Genomic DNA, 17,503 nt, shown 5'->3' with positions numbered 1-17,503 from the left:
TTCTGAGTGTGAGTGGCTTCTGAGCGCCAGATGGCTTTTGAGCGCCAGGCAGCTTCTGAGCGCTGGGCAGCTTCTGAGCGCCAGGCACCGAGCGGCTTCTGAGCGCGGGCGGCTTCTGACCGCTGGGCAGCTTCTGAGCACAGACGGCTTCTGAGAGGCAAGCAGTTTCTGAGCATGGGCGGCTTCTGAGCGCCCCGCGTGGGTGACTTCTGAGCGCAGGTGGCTTCTGAGAGCCCCGTGCGTGTGGCTTCTGAGTGCAAGGTGGCTTCTGAGCGCCGAGCAGTTTCTGAGCGTGGGCAGCTTCTGAGCGCCCTGCACGGGCAGCTTCTGAGCGCAGGTGGCTTCTGAGTACCCCGTGCAGGTGGCTTCTGAGTGCCGGGTGGCTTCTGAGCACCCCATGCGGGGGGCTTCTAAGCACCGAGCAGGGGCAGCTTCTGAGCACCGAGCGGCTTCTGAGCGCAAGAAGCTTCTGAGCGTGGGCGGCTTCTGAGTGCAGCTCAGCTGTAGCTGCGCACAACGAGCCTGGTTTGGCAGGCAGCGGCACATTCTTCTCACCACATGGAGCGGCCGGTGAGGTGAACCGGCGACATCCTGGCCCTGCCTGTGCGCGTGCAGAGGCTGGGGTGCATGCACTCTCCTCTGCCTCTGCACATGCACAGGCAGGGCCGTGATGTCGCTGGTTCACCTCACCAGCCAGTCCGTGTGGTGAGAATGCGTTACTGCCTGCCAAACCAGGCTGGGGTCTGGGCGGTGTAGTGCAGGACAGTGGAAGGGAGGGAAGGAAGGTACAAAGAGGGAAGGAAGGAAGGAGGGGAGGGACAATGAGAGGGAGGGAGGGACAATGGAAGGGAGGGAGGAAAGGAGGAAGGGACAAAGAGGGGAGGGAGGGAGGGACAATGAGAGAGGGAGGAAAGGAGGAAGGGACAAAGAGGGAGGGAAGGAAAGAAGGAAGGATGGGATAATGGGAGAGAGGGAGGGAAGGAAGGCACCCACCCCAGCCCCACACCCCTCTTCCAGAGACCCATGGATTTCCCCCCCACAGGCACCCCGCAACCTGAGTGATGAGCTGGCCACGCTCCCCCGGCCATTGATCACATGACCCTGGGACACTGTGACCGTCATAAGTATGAATCAGTTGCCAAGCATCCAAATGTAAATCACATGACCCTGGGGTTTCTGTGTGAAAAATGGTCATAAGTCACTTTTTCCAGTGCCGTTGTAACTTTGAACAGTCACTAAGTGAATTGTAAGTCGAGGACTACCTGTACTTTATCATTTTTTTCCTTTTTTTTGGTCAAGTGTTTAACACCTTGCTGGGTGACTGGTGGTACTTGGATATTGCCTTATCCTAAAAGTGGTACAATGGGTGAAAAGGTTAAAAAGCCCTGCTCTAGAGAATTCCTGGAAGCCTGGCACTCACACAAATCATCCATCAACAGGCACACAGAGATAAACAACATCTACGTACCATTGAAAAGAGGCAATCAAGAAGCCAAAAAGGAAACAAAAAGACCAAAACACCACCTCAGCAACAATCAACACCAAGATAAATTGAGATTAACACTAAGATTAATACTGCACGATCCAATCTGTACATCCACTCTGTACTATGTGTGCATTCCGGTAGAGAGGATCCCTGAGGATGGGTTTCAGCACTAGTCCAAAAACTCAGAAGACTAGACCGCTGGTCCTGGTGACCAACCCAGATTGGATCCTGCAACATCATCTTGGGACACATATATTTGCCTTCATTCATAAGATTAATACTAGACCAACAATCAAGAAACAATACCCAAATCATGGAACTACCAACTCAGACAAACAAGCTAACAGTAAACAACAGCCTAATCAAGGGACCACCAAGAACATTCCCAGCACTGACAGGGCAAGCCACTAGTATATAAAAAGAGCAAAGCCCACTCCTTTCTAGCACTGATGATGTTACATAGTTTGGTAATGAAACATCTGCAAGAAAACAACCAAGCTCAGGGAGCACCAAGGACCCCATAGTACAGGGGTGTCAAACTGCTGGCCCGCAGGCTGGATGCGTCACGAGGAAACTGCGCCCACCCCATTGCCGGCAATGGGGGGAAAGTTCTGATACGTCACGCAACATCGTGAGTTTGACATGTCTGCCATAGTGAGAATAACCTGTTACAAAATACCCATTTACCAAAAGGAACTGGTGAAGTTGCTCCCTGACACTTCCTTTAAAATTCTAAGATACTCTCGCTTACTTTTATCCTCTTATTTTCAGGGCAAAGGGGCACATTTCCAACCAAAAATTGTTACAGTCATTTGCTTATTTTTTAAGGTTGCCTGTGGTGCCCAGAGGTGTTCTTGGAAGGAGGATGCTATTCAAATCTGGTGTTTTGTTTTTCCAGCATATTATGATCTCATTTTTTAAAAATTAGGGTTAGGGTGATCACATCATTGCAAGGTGCTTGGCAGCCAGTCGTAAGTGTGAAGAGGTTACCAAGCACCCAGATCGTGACGGGGCAGGCGCAATGCAATGTTTTACAACCCTTTCAGAGGCTGCCATGACTTATGAATGATCATTAAACGACTGGCCATAAATTGAGGACTGCCTGTAGCCCTCTTAGGGTTGGAACCCCACTAAAGCTTTCGGCACTAGTGTTTAAGGCCCTGTGGCTAGCCATTCATATTATCTGTCCCAGCTCCTATCTTGGCATGCTCCTAAATATACAATATGATCAGCAGGACAGGGGTTCTTCTCTGTTGTTTCTTCTTATGGTGTGGCACACCCTTTGCATGGGTCATTGATTATGAAATTCTGTTCCTTTCTTACTCTGGTCCCACTATGATTTGGGTGTATTTGAGACATACTTGAAAACATATCTATTTAATAATCTAGACTGATTGGTAGATCAGTCCAGTGAGCTATTCAATCATGAATAGATTTTGAGACTGGCAGTTAATAAAACTAGAAGATAGGGCCATCCTGTTGTAAGTGTATTTGTGAAGGCTGATAATGGGTTATAGGTGTGAGCTTTTATATTGCTGTATGAAAGACTGTATGCTATTTTATGGTGAGTGTATTTATTTATGAAATTTATTTGCTGCCCATCTCATATCTAACGACTCTGGGCAGCTTACAGACATTAAAATATTAAAAAACATTAAAATCAACAATCATAGAACACAACAAATAAAATCATTGACAAATGAAATCATTCATACCAGATGGGAAAGGAGGAAGCTGGACACACGGGGGATATATCTTCAAATATATTGATTTTATTGTATTCAATTTTTACTTTGGTTTTAGCTGAATTAATCATTTTAATTATAGTTTGACTATATTGGTGGTAGAGTATGTTGTAAATAATTCTTTTTGTTTGTTTCTACATTTTAAGTGGAGAGGTACTCAGCTGTTGTTGTTTTGTAGGAAAGACATCCAGGAGACAGTAAAAATTACAATGAGTGCATTCGACATGAGACTATCCGCATCGCTGTATGTGACATGCTGGAAGGGAAATGCCCTTCTCCAGAGCCTTTACGGTATGTGTGGAGAGACATCATGGTTTAACTTGCAGATTCACTTTCTGTACTCCATTGAGAAACTGGATATATTTCTTAGCTAGGCTTTGCCCATTTCTGGGAAAACTGTCAATGTATACTTCATCATTTGAGTGTTCAATCTCCACTCCTTTTATAGCTGCATAGTTAATAGTCTGGCAGATTCTGCATGCCACTGTAGAAAAACTTTCTATTTCTATAATATGGCTTCTCAAGACTTGTACCTTCCAGTTATGTTGAATGCTGGCTAAGGAAGATGGGCATTCTAGTCAACATATTTGGAGTGTACCAGATTGAGGAAGCCTGGCTTAGGTAAGTAATGGATTGCACTATTTAGATGTGGCAAATTTTTTTTCTTTTTACTTTGGTCAAGATGGGACAAAGGATTGGATATAGACAAAAAGTTTGATAGGGAGCAAAGAAATCCCATTACTTAATGCCTGACTTTTCAATAGGTTGTGTTTTTTTTCCCTTTTCACATGAGTTAAAAAGTTCAGATGTCCTGTGGTACAGAATTTGAAGGACCATGTTCAGATCTCTCCTTCACAATCTTAGGTGTTTAGCCAAGCTGTTCACTCCCTCCTTCCCCCCCACTACTCCAATCTTGTAATGCAGATGTAGTAAAATCATTACGTTTATTTTTTGTTTCCTGATGGCTGCACCAGTAGCTTCACTTTATGATCTTCACTGTGCTTCTATCCTCAAAGATTTAGAACAGTTTATAGAATAAGATAGTAAGGAATGTGTATACTGTATGGAAAACATTTTGTGATCCTTCATTGATGATAGCATTGCCAGAGTGTTGGTCTTTTCCAACTGGTGCTTTCCAGATGTATTCACAATAGCCATGCTGGCAGGGAATTCTGAGAGTTGCAGTTTATCTGGAGCTCATCAGTTAAGAAATGTTGGTGCAAGTTGTTTTCAGGGATAACCATTTAATGCAACTAATGGAAAAAAGCAAAATGCTCCTCTGGTGCTAGGCTAATTTAAAGGCTAATTTAAACACTTCTCTTGATTATGAATATAACATAGTGTCAAAACAAAAGTAGCATTAGCACAAATCAGACTGGACAGGATATTTTTCTATAACCTTTTACACTAACAACAAGCTGATATTTCATTTTTTTATTTTCATCTGAGATTTTATTTTTTTCTTTTCATCTTTATTCATCTGTCATTCTTTTATACATCTGTGGATTACAAACTATATCTAGAGGGCAACCTCACTTGCATTTAAGTTCTACTTCGACATTAGCCACAAGAGGGACCAAAAGACTAACATTTAAGAATAGAAATTTTTAGTTTAAAATTTGTGAAAAAAATCTTTTAATTTTTTTGGAATTTTTGAAAATGAAATTTTTAATTTTTAAATGAACTAGTTGGGAAAAGAAACATAATCATGGAAAAAGAGTTTGATGCTCTTGTGATTTGCAAAATATGTTCCGTGTATGTGCTTATGCCCATGTACCAAATGAATTACTTGAAGAAAAAGTAAAGGTTCTAAAGGCAACTCTAGCCACTCTGAGACTCAACCTGAGATTCACTTCTCAGGGGAACAGAATCAGCAATTTGTAGACCAGACAATCAATCTACTGAGGTATCTTGTCTCCCAGGAGCAAAAATCAAAGATGTGACTGAGAGCGTTACTAAAATAATCAAACCCACAGACTACTATCCCTTTATCCTCTTTCATGTGGGGACAAATGATAAAACAGTGAACCTGAAAACAATATCAAGAGACGATGAGCAGCTTGGCAAGAAAGTGAAACAGTTAGCGCAGGTAGTGTTTTCATTTGTACTTGCAACAAAAGGTCAACATCCAATGAAGGAACAAAGGATTTTAGAAATAAACCACTGGCGTAAGTGATGGTGCCATTAAGAGAACTTCATATTCCTAGACCACAGTCTGCATTACCTACATGAATGGCTTCTGGCAAGGGATGGGCTAGACCTCACAAGAACCGGGAAGAATGTATTTAGAAAATGACTGGCTCAGCTTATTCAAAGGGCTTTAAACTAAAATTGGGGTGGGGGAGAGAGAGTCTTTAGAATCTAAAGTTTGTTGAAATCATCTCTTTTAAAGTCTAAAACACTAGTTTGGTTTTGTTCTATTTCTTGTGTTGAATTCCAATATGACCTGGTCACTCTTCCCCAAAGTTCCTGCAACTTCAACCGCCTCTATCATTTCATCTTTGCTAGTAGCAATAGCACTTAGCCTTATATAGTTAACTAATGTGTGCAGGAAACACACCACAGTAGTAATGGGGGAAAACAACTCAAGAAGCTTGGGAAACTCTGACAAATATGATTATAAAAGCCCAGTCCAGCACAGTGGCACTGGAAAAGAAAAATAAGAGATCCAAGAATAAGTCAGCATGGTTGCATAAAAAACTCTCCGACAAACAGAGTCACAAATGAAAAGTATAAATGGAAAGAGGGACATAACACTAAGACAGAATACCAGCATATAGCCCAAATTTGCAAAGATGAAGTCAGGAAAGCTACAGCTCAGAATGAACAAAGACTTGCAACAAATGTCAAAAGTAATAAAAAATGTTTCTTTCAATACAGGTGAAACTCAAAAAATTAGAATATTGTGCAAAAGTTCATTTATTTCAGTAACGCAACTTAAAAGGGGAAACAAATATATGAGATAGACTCATTATATGCAAAGCAAGATAGTTCAAGCCGTGATTTGTCATAATTGTGATGATTATGGCGTACAGCTCATGAAAACCCCAAATCCACAATCTCAGAAAATTAGAATATTACATGCAATCAATAAAACGAGTGTACATAGAACAATATCGGACCTCTGAAAAGTATAAGCATGCATATGTACTCAGTACTTGGTTTGGGCCCCTTTTGCAGCAATTACTGCCTCAATGCGGCCTGGCATGGAAGCTATCAGCCTGTGGCACTGCTGAGGTGTTATGGAAGACCAGGATGCTTCAGTAGCGGCCTTCAGCTCTTCTGCATTGTTCGGTCTCATGTCTCTCATCTTTCTCTTGGTAATGCCCCATAGATTCTCTATGGGGTTCAGGTCAGGCGAGTTTGCTGGCCAATCAAGCACAGTAATCCCACGGTCATTGAACCAGGTTTTGGTGCTTTTGGCAGTGTGGGCAGGTGCCAAGTCCTGCTGGAAAATGAAGTCAGCATCCCCATAAAGCTCATCTGCGGAAGGAAGCATGAAGTGCTCCAAAATCTCCTGGTAGACAGCTGCGTTGACCCTGGACTTAATGAAGCACAGTGGACCAACACCAGATGACATGGCTCCCCAAATCAACACAGACTGTGGAAACTTTACACTGGACTTCAAGCATCTTGCAGTGTGTGCCTCTCCATTCTTCCTCCAGACTCTGGGTCCTTGGTTTCTAAATGAGATGCAAAAGTTGCTCTCATCAGAAAAGAGGACTTTGGACCACTGAGCAACAGACCAGGTCTGTTTTTCTTTAGCCCAGGTAAGACGCTTCTGAGGTTGTTTGTTGCTCAGGAGCGGCTTGACAAGAGGAATACGACATTTGAAGCCCATGTCCAGGATCCGTCTGTGTGTGGTGGCTCTTGATGCACTGACTCCAGCCTCAGTCCACTCCTTGTGAAAGTCCCCAACACTTTTGAATGGCCTTTTCCTGACAATCCTCTCCAGGCTGTGGTCATCCCTGCTGCTTGTGCACCTTTTTCTTCCACACTTTTCCCTTCCACATAACTTTCTATTAATGTGCTTTGATACAGCACTTTGGGAACATCCAACTTCTTTTGCAATTACCTTTTGAGGCTTTCCCTCCTTATGGAGGGTGTCAATGATGGTTTTCTGCACAACTGTCAGGTCAGCAGTCTTCCCCATGATTATGATTCCTACTGAACCAGACTGAAAGACCATTTAAAGGCTCAGGATCCCTTTGCAGGTTTTATGGCTTAATTAGCTGATTAGAGTGGGACACTTTGAGCCTAGAATATTGCACCTTTTCACAATATTCTAATTTTCTGAGATTGTGGATTTGGGGTTTTCATGAGCTGTAAGCCATAATCATCACAATTATGACAAATCACGGCTTGAACTATCTTGGTTTGCATGTAATGAGTCTATCTCATATATTAGTTTCCCCTTTTAAGTTGCATTACTGAAATAAATGGACTTTTGCACGATATTCTAATTTTTCGAGTTTCACCTGTATATTAGTTTCCCCTTTTAAGTTGCATTACTGAAATAAATAAACTTTTGCACGATATTCTAATTTTTCGAGTTTCACCTGTATGTAAGGAACAAGAAAAAAGTCAAGGAAACAATTGGTCTACTAATGGGAGAAGATAGCAAGGAAGTGACGGGCAGTAGTGAGAAAGCAGAGCTGCAACCTACCAAAAGCAGAATCCTAAAAGGCAGACTGGGAATACAAGTTAAAATAGGCAAGAAAATGGTAAGACAACACCTGTCCACCCTAGAGGAGTTCAAATCACCAGGACCAGATACAGTAAATTACATCCAGAGTTCTGAAGGAGCTGACAGACATAATCTTGGAACCACTAAACTATACACTGTATTTCAAAGATCCTGGTGCACCAGGGCACTACCAGATGACTGGAAAAGAGCTGATGTTCCCAGGTTCAAAAAAAGGGGAAAAATGGATGCAGGAAACTACAGACCAATCAGCCTGACATCAATATGTGGGAAGATCCTGGAAAATATAATCAAGCAACAGGTCTGTGAACAGCTAGAAGCAAGCAAAGTTATAACCAGAAGCCAACATGGCTTTGTCAAAAACAGATCATGCCAAGCAAATCTTATTGCATTCTTTGATGAAATGACTAAATTAGAGGACCAGTGAAATGCTGTGGACCTAGGACTTCAGAAAGGCATTTGGCAAAGGTAGACCACAACCTTACTTCTTGGTAAGATAGAAAAATGTGGGATAGGCAGCATAACCACCAGATAGATTCATAACTGGCTGACCAACTGCACTCAGTGTCCTCAATGGAATTACATCTACATAGAGGGAAGAAGGCAGTGGGGTACCCCAAGGTTCTGTCCTAGGCCCAGTACTCTTCAACATTTTCATAAAGGATTTAGATGAGGGGATAGGAGGGGAACTCATCAAATTTGCAGATGACACCAATCTGGTGGGAATAGCCAATACCCCAGAAGATAGGCTCAAGATCCAGAAGGATCTTGACAGACTAAAACACTGGGCCTTATCTAACAAAATAAAATTCAATGGTGAGAAAAATAAGGTTTTACCCTTGGGCAAGAAAAAACAAATGCACAGGTACACAATAGGTGGTACCTGGTTCAATAGCAATAACTGTGAAAGGAATCTAGGAGTCCTAGTGGACAACCACTTAAATATGAGCCAACAGTGTGCTGTCCTAGGCTACATTAACGGATAGAATTAAGATCACGTGAAGTGTTAGTACCACTTTGTAATGTTTTGGTAAGACCACAGTTTTGGAATACTGCATCCAGTTTTGGTCACCACAGTATAAAAAAGATGTTGAGACTCTAGAAAAAGTGCAGAGCAGAGCAACAAAGATTATTGGGGGCTGGAGGCTAAAACATGAAAAACAGTTGCAAGAATTGGGTATGTCTAGTCTATTGAAAAGAAGGACTAGGGGGTGACATGATAGCAGTGTTCCAACATCTAAGGGGCTGCCACAAAGAATAGGGGCTTAACCTGTTCTCCAAAGCATCTGAAGGCAGGACAAAAAGTAATGGATGGAAAGCAATCAAGGAGAGAAGCAACCTAGAGCTAAGGAGAGATTTCCTGACAGTGAAAACAATTAACCAGTGGAACGGCTTGCCTCCAGAAATTGTGGGTACTCCTTCACTAGAGATTTTTAAGAAGAAATTGGACAGCCATTTGTCTGAAATAGTATAGGGTCTCCTGCTTGAGCAAGGGGTTGGACTAGAAGACCTCCAAGGTCCTTTCCAACTTCGTTATTTTGAGTTCTGAGGTGTATTCATTCCTACTTTATTACTTAAATGGTTCTTCAAACCTAGCTCTTGACATGTCTAAATCAGCTCCTGATTTGTTGTCTCCCAAACAAGCACAAAATAATAAAGCACTTTAGATTTTTGTATATTGAAGAAGCAACATACGAGGACCTAACACTGGTTTTTTTTGTTTGTTCAACTCAAGTTGGACTAATAGGGTAGCATGTAGTGGTGTACTTGAATGATAAAGATTCTCAGAATTTTGCCTTTTTAATTTGTACAGGCACAGCTACGAATAGATGCTGAGGAGATATTGTTTGAAATTATTTTCGTATGGGGACAAAAATCCTTATTTTTACTCTTAGAGAAGAAAATAGTGTGGTCTATATCAGCAGTCCCCAGCCTTTGCGACTTGGCAGCCCGGCTGGGGGAAGGAAGAGGGGAACTGGGCCACATGAGTAGTGGGTCGGCACACACACATGCACGCAGCCCAACTTGTGTGAGCACACACTGCGCACATGTACGATTCCCTGCCAGCCCTCTGCTTGCATGAGTTGAGCTGCGAACATGTGCGCTCCGGCCAGCCACTCACACGGCCCAATTCCAAATAGGCCAGCCCAGGGGTTGGGTATCCTTGGTCTATACGGATATTTAGTTTTATGTAATAAACATAAGTGAAAATCTAGTCTGCCCTTGTACTAAGGGATTTTGGAATATTATGTATAACCTTGTACTAACGGATTTTGGAATATTATGTATAATGAGGGTGCACTTGTTGAACAAAGCTGCTGTTTTGTGTCTGGATTTTAAAAAATACAGTTTTTAAAACCAAGCATTCGCTCAATAGGGGGGAAAAACATGGCATTATTGCTGGGTGGTCTCACACTTTGTTTCTTTTCTGCTAGTGGAGTTATGGAGAAGTCCTTCATGGAATATTATGATTTTTATGAGGGGGTGTGCAAAGAGAGGCTTCACCTCCAGGGACAGTCCATGCAGGTAAGGACAAGTTGATGTGTACATGTCGACTGTTACAGACATACTTGTTAAAACAATAGCGATAATTGGGGATTGAGTTCTCATCTTCTGATCTGAGAAAAGAACTTTTTCATTCACATTTTTTTCTGAACAGGAATATAGAAACCTGAGTTAGAAACCCTCAAAATGTTCACAGAAGTTAGAGAAATGGGCTGCTAGTATATTAGTGCAAGCAGGAAGTGGCTAAGAGGTAATGGAAGGATGGCAATTTGAATCTTTCTTCACTTTTTGGGCAAAGATTCATATCTCTTTACGTTGGGGGATCTTAGTTCTTTTATCTCATATAGGTGAAACTCGAAAAATTAGAATAACAGGCAGGAAAAATCAAATGCACAGGTATAGTATAGGTGGTACCTTGCTCGATAGTAGTAACTGTGAGAGAGATCCCAGAGTCCTAGTGGACAATCACTTAAATATGAGCCAGCAGTGTGCTGCAGCTGCCTAAAAAGCCAACACAGTGCTAGGCTGCATTAACAGGGATAGAATCAAGATCACGTGAAGTACTAATACCACTTTACAATGCCTTGGTAAGGCCACACCTGGAATACTGCATCCAGTTTTGGTCACCACGATGTAAAAAAGATGTCGAGACTCTAGAAAGAGTACAGAGAAGAACAACAAAGATGATTGGGGGACTGGAGGCTAAAACTTATAGGGAACGGTTGCTGGAATTGGGTATGTGTAGTTTAATGAAGAGAAGGGTGAGGGGTGACATGATAGCAGTGTTCCAATATCTCAGGGGCTGCCACAAAGAAGAGGGAGCCAAGCTATTCTCCAAAGCATCTGAAAGCAGGACAAGAAGCAATGGATGGAAACTAGTCAAGGAGAGAAGCAACCTAGAACTAAGGAGAAACTTCCTGACAGTTAGAACAACTAACCAGTGGAACAACCTGCCTCCAAAAGTGGTGAATGCTCCAACACTGGAAGTTTTTAAGAAGAGACTGGCCAGCCATTTGTCTGAAATGGTATAGGTTTTCCTGCCTTAGCAGGGGGTTGGACTAGATGACCTCCAAGGTCCCTTCCAACATCATCTTCTTCTTCTTCTTCTTCTTCTTCTTCTTCTTCTTCTTCTTCTTCTTCTTCTTCTTCTTCTTCTTCTTCTTCTTCTTCTTCTTCTTCTTCTTCTTCTTCTTCTTCTTCTTCCTCCTCCTCCTCCTCCTCCTCCTCCTCCTCCTCCTCCTTCTTCTTCTTCTTCTTCTTTCCTAGTCCTATTAGACCTCTCAGCGACTTTCGATATCATCGACCATGGTATCCTGCTGAGGCATCTCAGGGGATTGGGAGTGGGAGGCACGGTTCTTCAGTGGTTCTCCTATCTCCTGGGACGTTCGCAGTCGGTGTTGGCAGGGGGGCAGAGGTCGACCTCGAGGCCTCTCGCTTGTGGAGTTCCTCAGGGGTCGGTCCTCTCACCTCTCCTGTTCAACGTCTACATGAAACCGCTGGGTGAGATCATTCGTGGTTTTGGAGTTGGGTATCATCAGTATGCTGATGATACCCAGCTTTTTATTTCGACCCCAAACCACCCCAGTGATGCCCTCGACGTGATGTCCCGTTGCCTGGAAGCGGTTCAGGTCTGGATGGGGAGGAACAGGCTTCAACTCAACCCTGACAAGACTGAGTGGCTGTGTGTACCGGCATCTCGGGATATTCAGAACATTCCATCTCTTTCTATGGGGGGTGAGTTATTACCCCCCGTAGATAGGGCTCGCAACTTGGGAGTCCTCCTAGATTCACAGCTTTCTTTGGAAGACCACATAATAGCTGTGACTAGGGGGGCCTTCGCCCAGGTTCGCCTGGTGCGCCAGTTGCGGCCCTATCTAGACCGGGATGCCCTACGTACGGTCACTCATGCGCTCGTGACCTCTCGTTTAGACTACTGCAATGCTCTCTACATGGGGCTGCCCTTGAGGACCACTTGGAGGCTCCAACTGGTACAGAATGCAGCCGCGAGAGTTGTGTTGGGAGTCTCCCGATACTCCCATGTTACACCTTTGCTCCGTGAGCTGCATTGGCTCCCAGTTGTCTTCTGGGTGAGATTCAAGGTTCTGGTAATGGTTTTCAAAGCCCTACATGGCATGGGTCCGGAGTACCTTAGGGATCACCTGCTGCCGGTGTCAACTTCCCTCCACCCTGTGCGCTCCCACAGAGAGGGCCTCCTCAGGGTGCCACCGGTCAGAGAATGTCGTCTTTTGGCCCCCAGGGGGAGGTCCTTCTCTGTGGGCGCCCCGGATTTATGGAATCAGTTGCCGGTTGAGCTCCGGATGGCGCCCGACCTTCGCTCCTTCCGACGCGATCTGAAGACTTATTTGTTCGAACAAGCCGGCCTGGCCTGATGGGGGATGGGTTTAGTTTTTATTGCTATTTTAAATGTATTTTAATCTACTGTTGTAACTTGGGCATCTTGTTTAATTCTTTTTTAGTTTTTGTATTCCTGTACTTTTATATGTTTGCCCTGTACACCGCCCTGAGTCCTTCGGGAGAAGGGCGGTATACAAATAAAATTCTTCTTCTTCTTCTTCTTCTTCTTCTTCTTCTTCTTCTTCTTCTTCTTCTTCTTCTTCTTCTTCTTCTTCTTCTTCTTCTTCTTCTTCTTCTTCTTCTTCTTCTTCTTCGTTGCATTACTGAAATAAATGAACTTTTGCACGATATTCTAATTTTTCGAGTTTCACCTGTAGACAGAAACAGTCAAGTAATAGAGAAGAGGTCTAGAGAAACTTTCTCTGAACTATCCTAACATTTTGTTTGTTTAGAGGGGTTTTTATATATTAAGGAAAATTGGGTAATGTTTAAGCATGTGATTCTACCACCTGTATTTGACTGGCACAATTTAGTATTATGTTATTTTAAAATGCAGGATTGTTTCATTCAAGTGGAACAGGAATTATTACATGATTTCAGGACAGCTTTTCTGCAAAGCAGAGTTTGTAAAAGTTGCCCAAGCACAAGTTAATTTCAAAGCACAAGAGAACTTCATGTGGTCTAAGCCTATGCAGGGGACCAAATACCTTCTTGTTGGTCTTGGGGCTGAGCTGCTAAATTACAGTGGCATGATTGCTGAAAATTAGTAGTTCCTTTTCCATCCATTTTGAAGAAGAAACATAAAGTGTAAGGTTTGCCTGAAAAATTAGCTTACTTTAGTACAATCCTTTTGCAAAAAGGGGGGGGAACCCCACCTCCTAAAAACATCCGAAAACCTCCCCCCACAAAAAGACCCCCAAGGATCTTGGCCTTCCCATATATGTGACATGACCCTGCCTACTTTGGGCCATTGCTTTTGCTTCCTACACCCCATGTAAAATATGAAGCTATGCCCTCCAAAAAAGTTGTTCAACCCTAACCCTAAATGAAGCTGGTCACTGCATTTTTCTGGAGTTAGTAAGAAGTTTGTTTAGAGATGCCTGTTTTCTTCATAGAAGACCCATCTCAGGCTTTACACTCATTGCACTAATTTTTGTACTGACCATATTTTCTCAATACAAGTTCCTAAATGTAGACTGACAATTTTTAATATATTGGTGTTAATGAAGGCTTCCACATTTTTGATATTGACACTTTTTTTAGTAGTTTTAGCCACTGACTGTGGTCCAGCTCAAAGTTCTATGCAAGCTCATCTGAAATCACAAGATTTTTTGGTGAATTCTGTTTCTAGACCAGACATGTCAAACACAAGGCCCACGGGCCACATCCAGCCTACGATGGGCCCAGATTTGGCCCACAGGGCCACCCCGGAGATGGCAAGGGACTGGCCCCCAGTGCCCTGGGCATAGACCACTCCAACCTGGCAAGGTGCCCCCCAGTACACACACAGAAGGCGGTGAGCATTTGGGGGCTGGCAGTGCCTGGCAGTAGCTGCAGCTTGTTCGCCCCACCCCACCTTGCCCTACCCCTCCCGGCCTCCCCTTGTCACACCCTGCCTCTCCTGCCCTCGCCCAGCCATCGCCTTGCCGGGCCTCTCTTGCCCTCGCCCGGCCCTTGCTTTGTCAGGTCCCGCCTCATCTTGCCTCATCCTGCAGCAGCACTGGCAGCAGCAGCCTCGAGGGGGAGGTAAGTGCAGCCAGGCACCCTCTTGGGGAAGTGGGGCTGGGCTGGGCTGTGGGGTCCCAGTGCTCTGGGAGCTTGAGGGCTAGGCTGGGTGCTTGCCCTCTGCTGCCCAGGGCTCCGGGCAGCCTGGGGGGCCATTAACACTAACTGGGCGGCGGATCCTCCTCCAGGCAGGTCCATGCCCGGCCTTCTCTCTGCCCAGCACACGGGCTGGGTGCCCGCTCTTTTGGCCTTGTGTCTGCCAGGCAGCGGACGGGACCTGGCCTGTGGGAGAAAAGGGGAGATGGGACTGCGGAGTGGCACAAGCCGAGCATTGGCAGGGGCTGCCTCTGGGTTGCCCTCTCTGCTGTGTGGCAGGGCCGGAAAGGAGAACACCGCACTCACACCGGAAGCAGAGCCACAGCCTGGAATGGTTGGGCCCCCAGCGATGCACGAGTCACACTGTCAAGAAGGAGATGGGGCTGATGGAACCACAGCCCAAGCAGAGAGGAGACTGGGCGTGGACCTGCCCGGAGGAGGATCCAGGCACCTGGTTAGTGTTGATAGTCCCCAGGACTGCCCGGAACCCTGGGCAGTGAAGGGCAAACACCCAGCCCAGCCCTCGAGCCCCTGGGGCACCGGGACCCTGCAGCCTAGCACAAGTGCCTCTTGACATGAGCGAAATCAAGACACAGCCATGCCAAGCTGGCCACACCCACCTGGCCCTGTGAGGGCAACCAGAATGGTGATGCGGCCCTCAGTGAAATTGAGTTTGACACTCCTGTTCTAGACCATAACAGCTTCTTAAAATGCATGTTGTATTTATAGTCAAAGTTTCAGTGTGCATAAGATAAGCTATATTTGTGTTTACAGGATGCCATTGTGGTTTTGTTTCAGATGTGTGTACAGACTGGCTGGAATACACAACATGCTAGGCTACATTGTGGTTGGCTTGGTCACTCAGTATGTTTTTGAACTAAGTTGAGGTTATTGTATGGTTCAGTGTGTTATGCAAGTTAATTCTATAAAACATAGTTTGATTAGCTTTTTTTCCTCCCTCCTCCTCCTCTGCAGTATAAAGGTTGCTTCAAAAGGAGACGGTATGAAGCAACCCAATTTAGAAAGAGCCAAATCTGCGGGGGTTTCATTTGGATTTTCCCTTTTTGGGTGAAGGCAGAAGATGGATGAAGATTCTTGAGGCAGGGCAGCATGGCCAAAACCAACTCTCTGCTTTGTCCAGAATAAATTGTAATTGTCCATGCAGAAGAAAACACTGTGTGAATAAATAGAGGATATCAGAGATACTGTTCTACTGTAGGATCAAGGATATCATCAAGACTGCCAAAGCAGCTGAGGATCCAGAACTGGTCCCTAAATTGAAGCCCAAAACAGAAGCTTTACCATTAGAATGAAAGAATTTGTAACCCACCAATTAGTTTTTAGTACCAAAACTGCATATTGCTCACAGAATTTACATACATGGTGTTATATCCCCAGCTTCTCCAGGCTCTCTTCATTTGCTAATGCAATTTAGAGTGGCTGGGGAAGAGCTATTTTATTGCTGGAATAGTTAACTCAATGTCCAATTTCGTTTCTGATTGATCTGCCATTGACCCTGAAATCTACTTTTTTTGCATTTTTCCCTTTCAGGACCCCTTTGGGGAGAAGCGAGGACACTTTGACTACCAGTCCCTTCTAGCACGTTTGCAAGGAATCCACCTGAAGGTGCAGGAGAAGCACCAGCAGGAGAATCGAGACATAGACTCGGAAAGCAGCTCTTCAGAAACAGAGATGGACACTCAGGGGAGCATTAAAATTTAGATACCTCCCATCTGATCACTTGGGAATCCAAAACGTGGGGGTGGGATCTTCCAACTCCAGGTGTTGTGGAGGACCCGAGAGACCTAAGAACTGGTTTAGGTTTCAGAGTGAGCACACAAGTGGAGAAAGGGCTTTTTGTTATCTCCATCAAGTGCTCTGGTACATTCTGTTAAAAGAGGATTTGATGCGAAAACTGATCTGGGCTTGTGACAGGCTGCGTTTTGGAAATGACCCTTCCCTCTGGAAGAGACCTCTGAGAGAATGACACAAAAAAGCATTTTGGAAAAACCTGTGGTAGGCAGGTTTATGTCCTCTTTCCCCCCCCCCCAGTTCTCAAAGAAGCATGAGATAAAGCATGGCTATTTGTTCCATTGTTCTTGTTTCAGAAATGTACTGCATATTCCTAGCACCTCCCTCCCAGCTTGTTTCTACACCTTGAGAGGCTCCTAACAATTGAGTCTGTTAAAACAATTTTTGACCATTTGTACATCACATCCTATTTCTTCAGATCTGGTGCATTGTAGCTTCCCAGTTAGGTTGATATTACCTGTCCTAGACTGACCAAAGAGGAAGAATTTCTGCTGGAACTGGGCTTTGTGTTGATTTTTTTCTTAAAAAACAGTTTCCACAACTTTACTAAATTCTTGTTTCCCTGACTTTCACCCAGAGTTCAAGTAAGAAAGGAGTAAAACGCAACCCAGGAAAAGAATTAAAATTCATGTTTTCAGCCTACTGTGCAAATCAGACTTCAGTTTTCCAAAGTAAATTTTACCTCCTTTTAATGGCCATATTTGGTGTCTTTAAAGGAGAATTTTTCTCTCCCTTGGTAAAATAATTTGTGGGTTGGGTTATAGTTTAGGAGAAGTAATGGTTGCAGAAGAAAAGTACCAATAAGTGCAGCATTACCAACAGATTAGCATGCTTATCTGAAGTAGCTCTGGCTTCCAAGCTTTTTTTGGGGGGGGGGGGAACATAGCTAGGATTTTGGTGACAGAGAAAGAAGAAACATGATCAGTGCCTATTAGACTGTTAAACCTGGGGAGTAAATTGAACTATCCTGTCGAAGGATTGGGTCTTATTTTAATAGTTTGTTGAAATTGAAATATGGCATTGCACAGTAGTAGATGAGTCTTTCTATAAAATCTGCCATAAAACCATTCTTCC

At 44.1% G+C, this 17,503-nt stretch overlaps 1 protein-coding gene across 1 annotated transcript in view; it reads left to right on the top strand.

Annotated features, from left to right (window-relative positions):
- The window catches only part of LOC310648264 (ubiquitin-conjugating enzyme E2 Z-like), a 114,141-nt gene extending 96,860 nt beyond the window's left edge, over positions 1 to 17,281 (top strand). Inside the window, exons 5-7 of the mRNA XM_083376015.1 lie at positions 3,410 to 3,522; positions 10,372 to 10,462; positions 16,169 to 17,281. Of these exons, the coding sequence (XP_083232141.1) occupies positions 3,410 to 3,522; positions 10,372 to 10,462; positions 16,169 to 16,339 (375 nt within the window). The 3' untranslated portion in view covers positions 16,340 to 17,281. The remainder of the gene's footprint in view (positions 1 to 3,409; positions 3,523 to 10,371; positions 10,463 to 16,168) is intronic.
- The last annotated feature ends 222 nt before the right edge of the window (positions 17,282 to 17,503 follow it).

The sequence above is a fragment of the Vipera ursinii genome (genome assembly GCF_947247035.1).
Source record: "Vipera ursinii genome assembly, chromosome: W".
In the NCBI taxonomy this organism is placed as follows: domain Eukaryota; kingdom Metazoa; phylum Chordata; class Lepidosauria; order Squamata; family Viperidae; genus Vipera; species Vipera ursinii.
The sequence above is the reverse complement of the archived record's forward strand: the minus strand, read 5'-3'. Positions and strand labels throughout refer to the sequence as shown.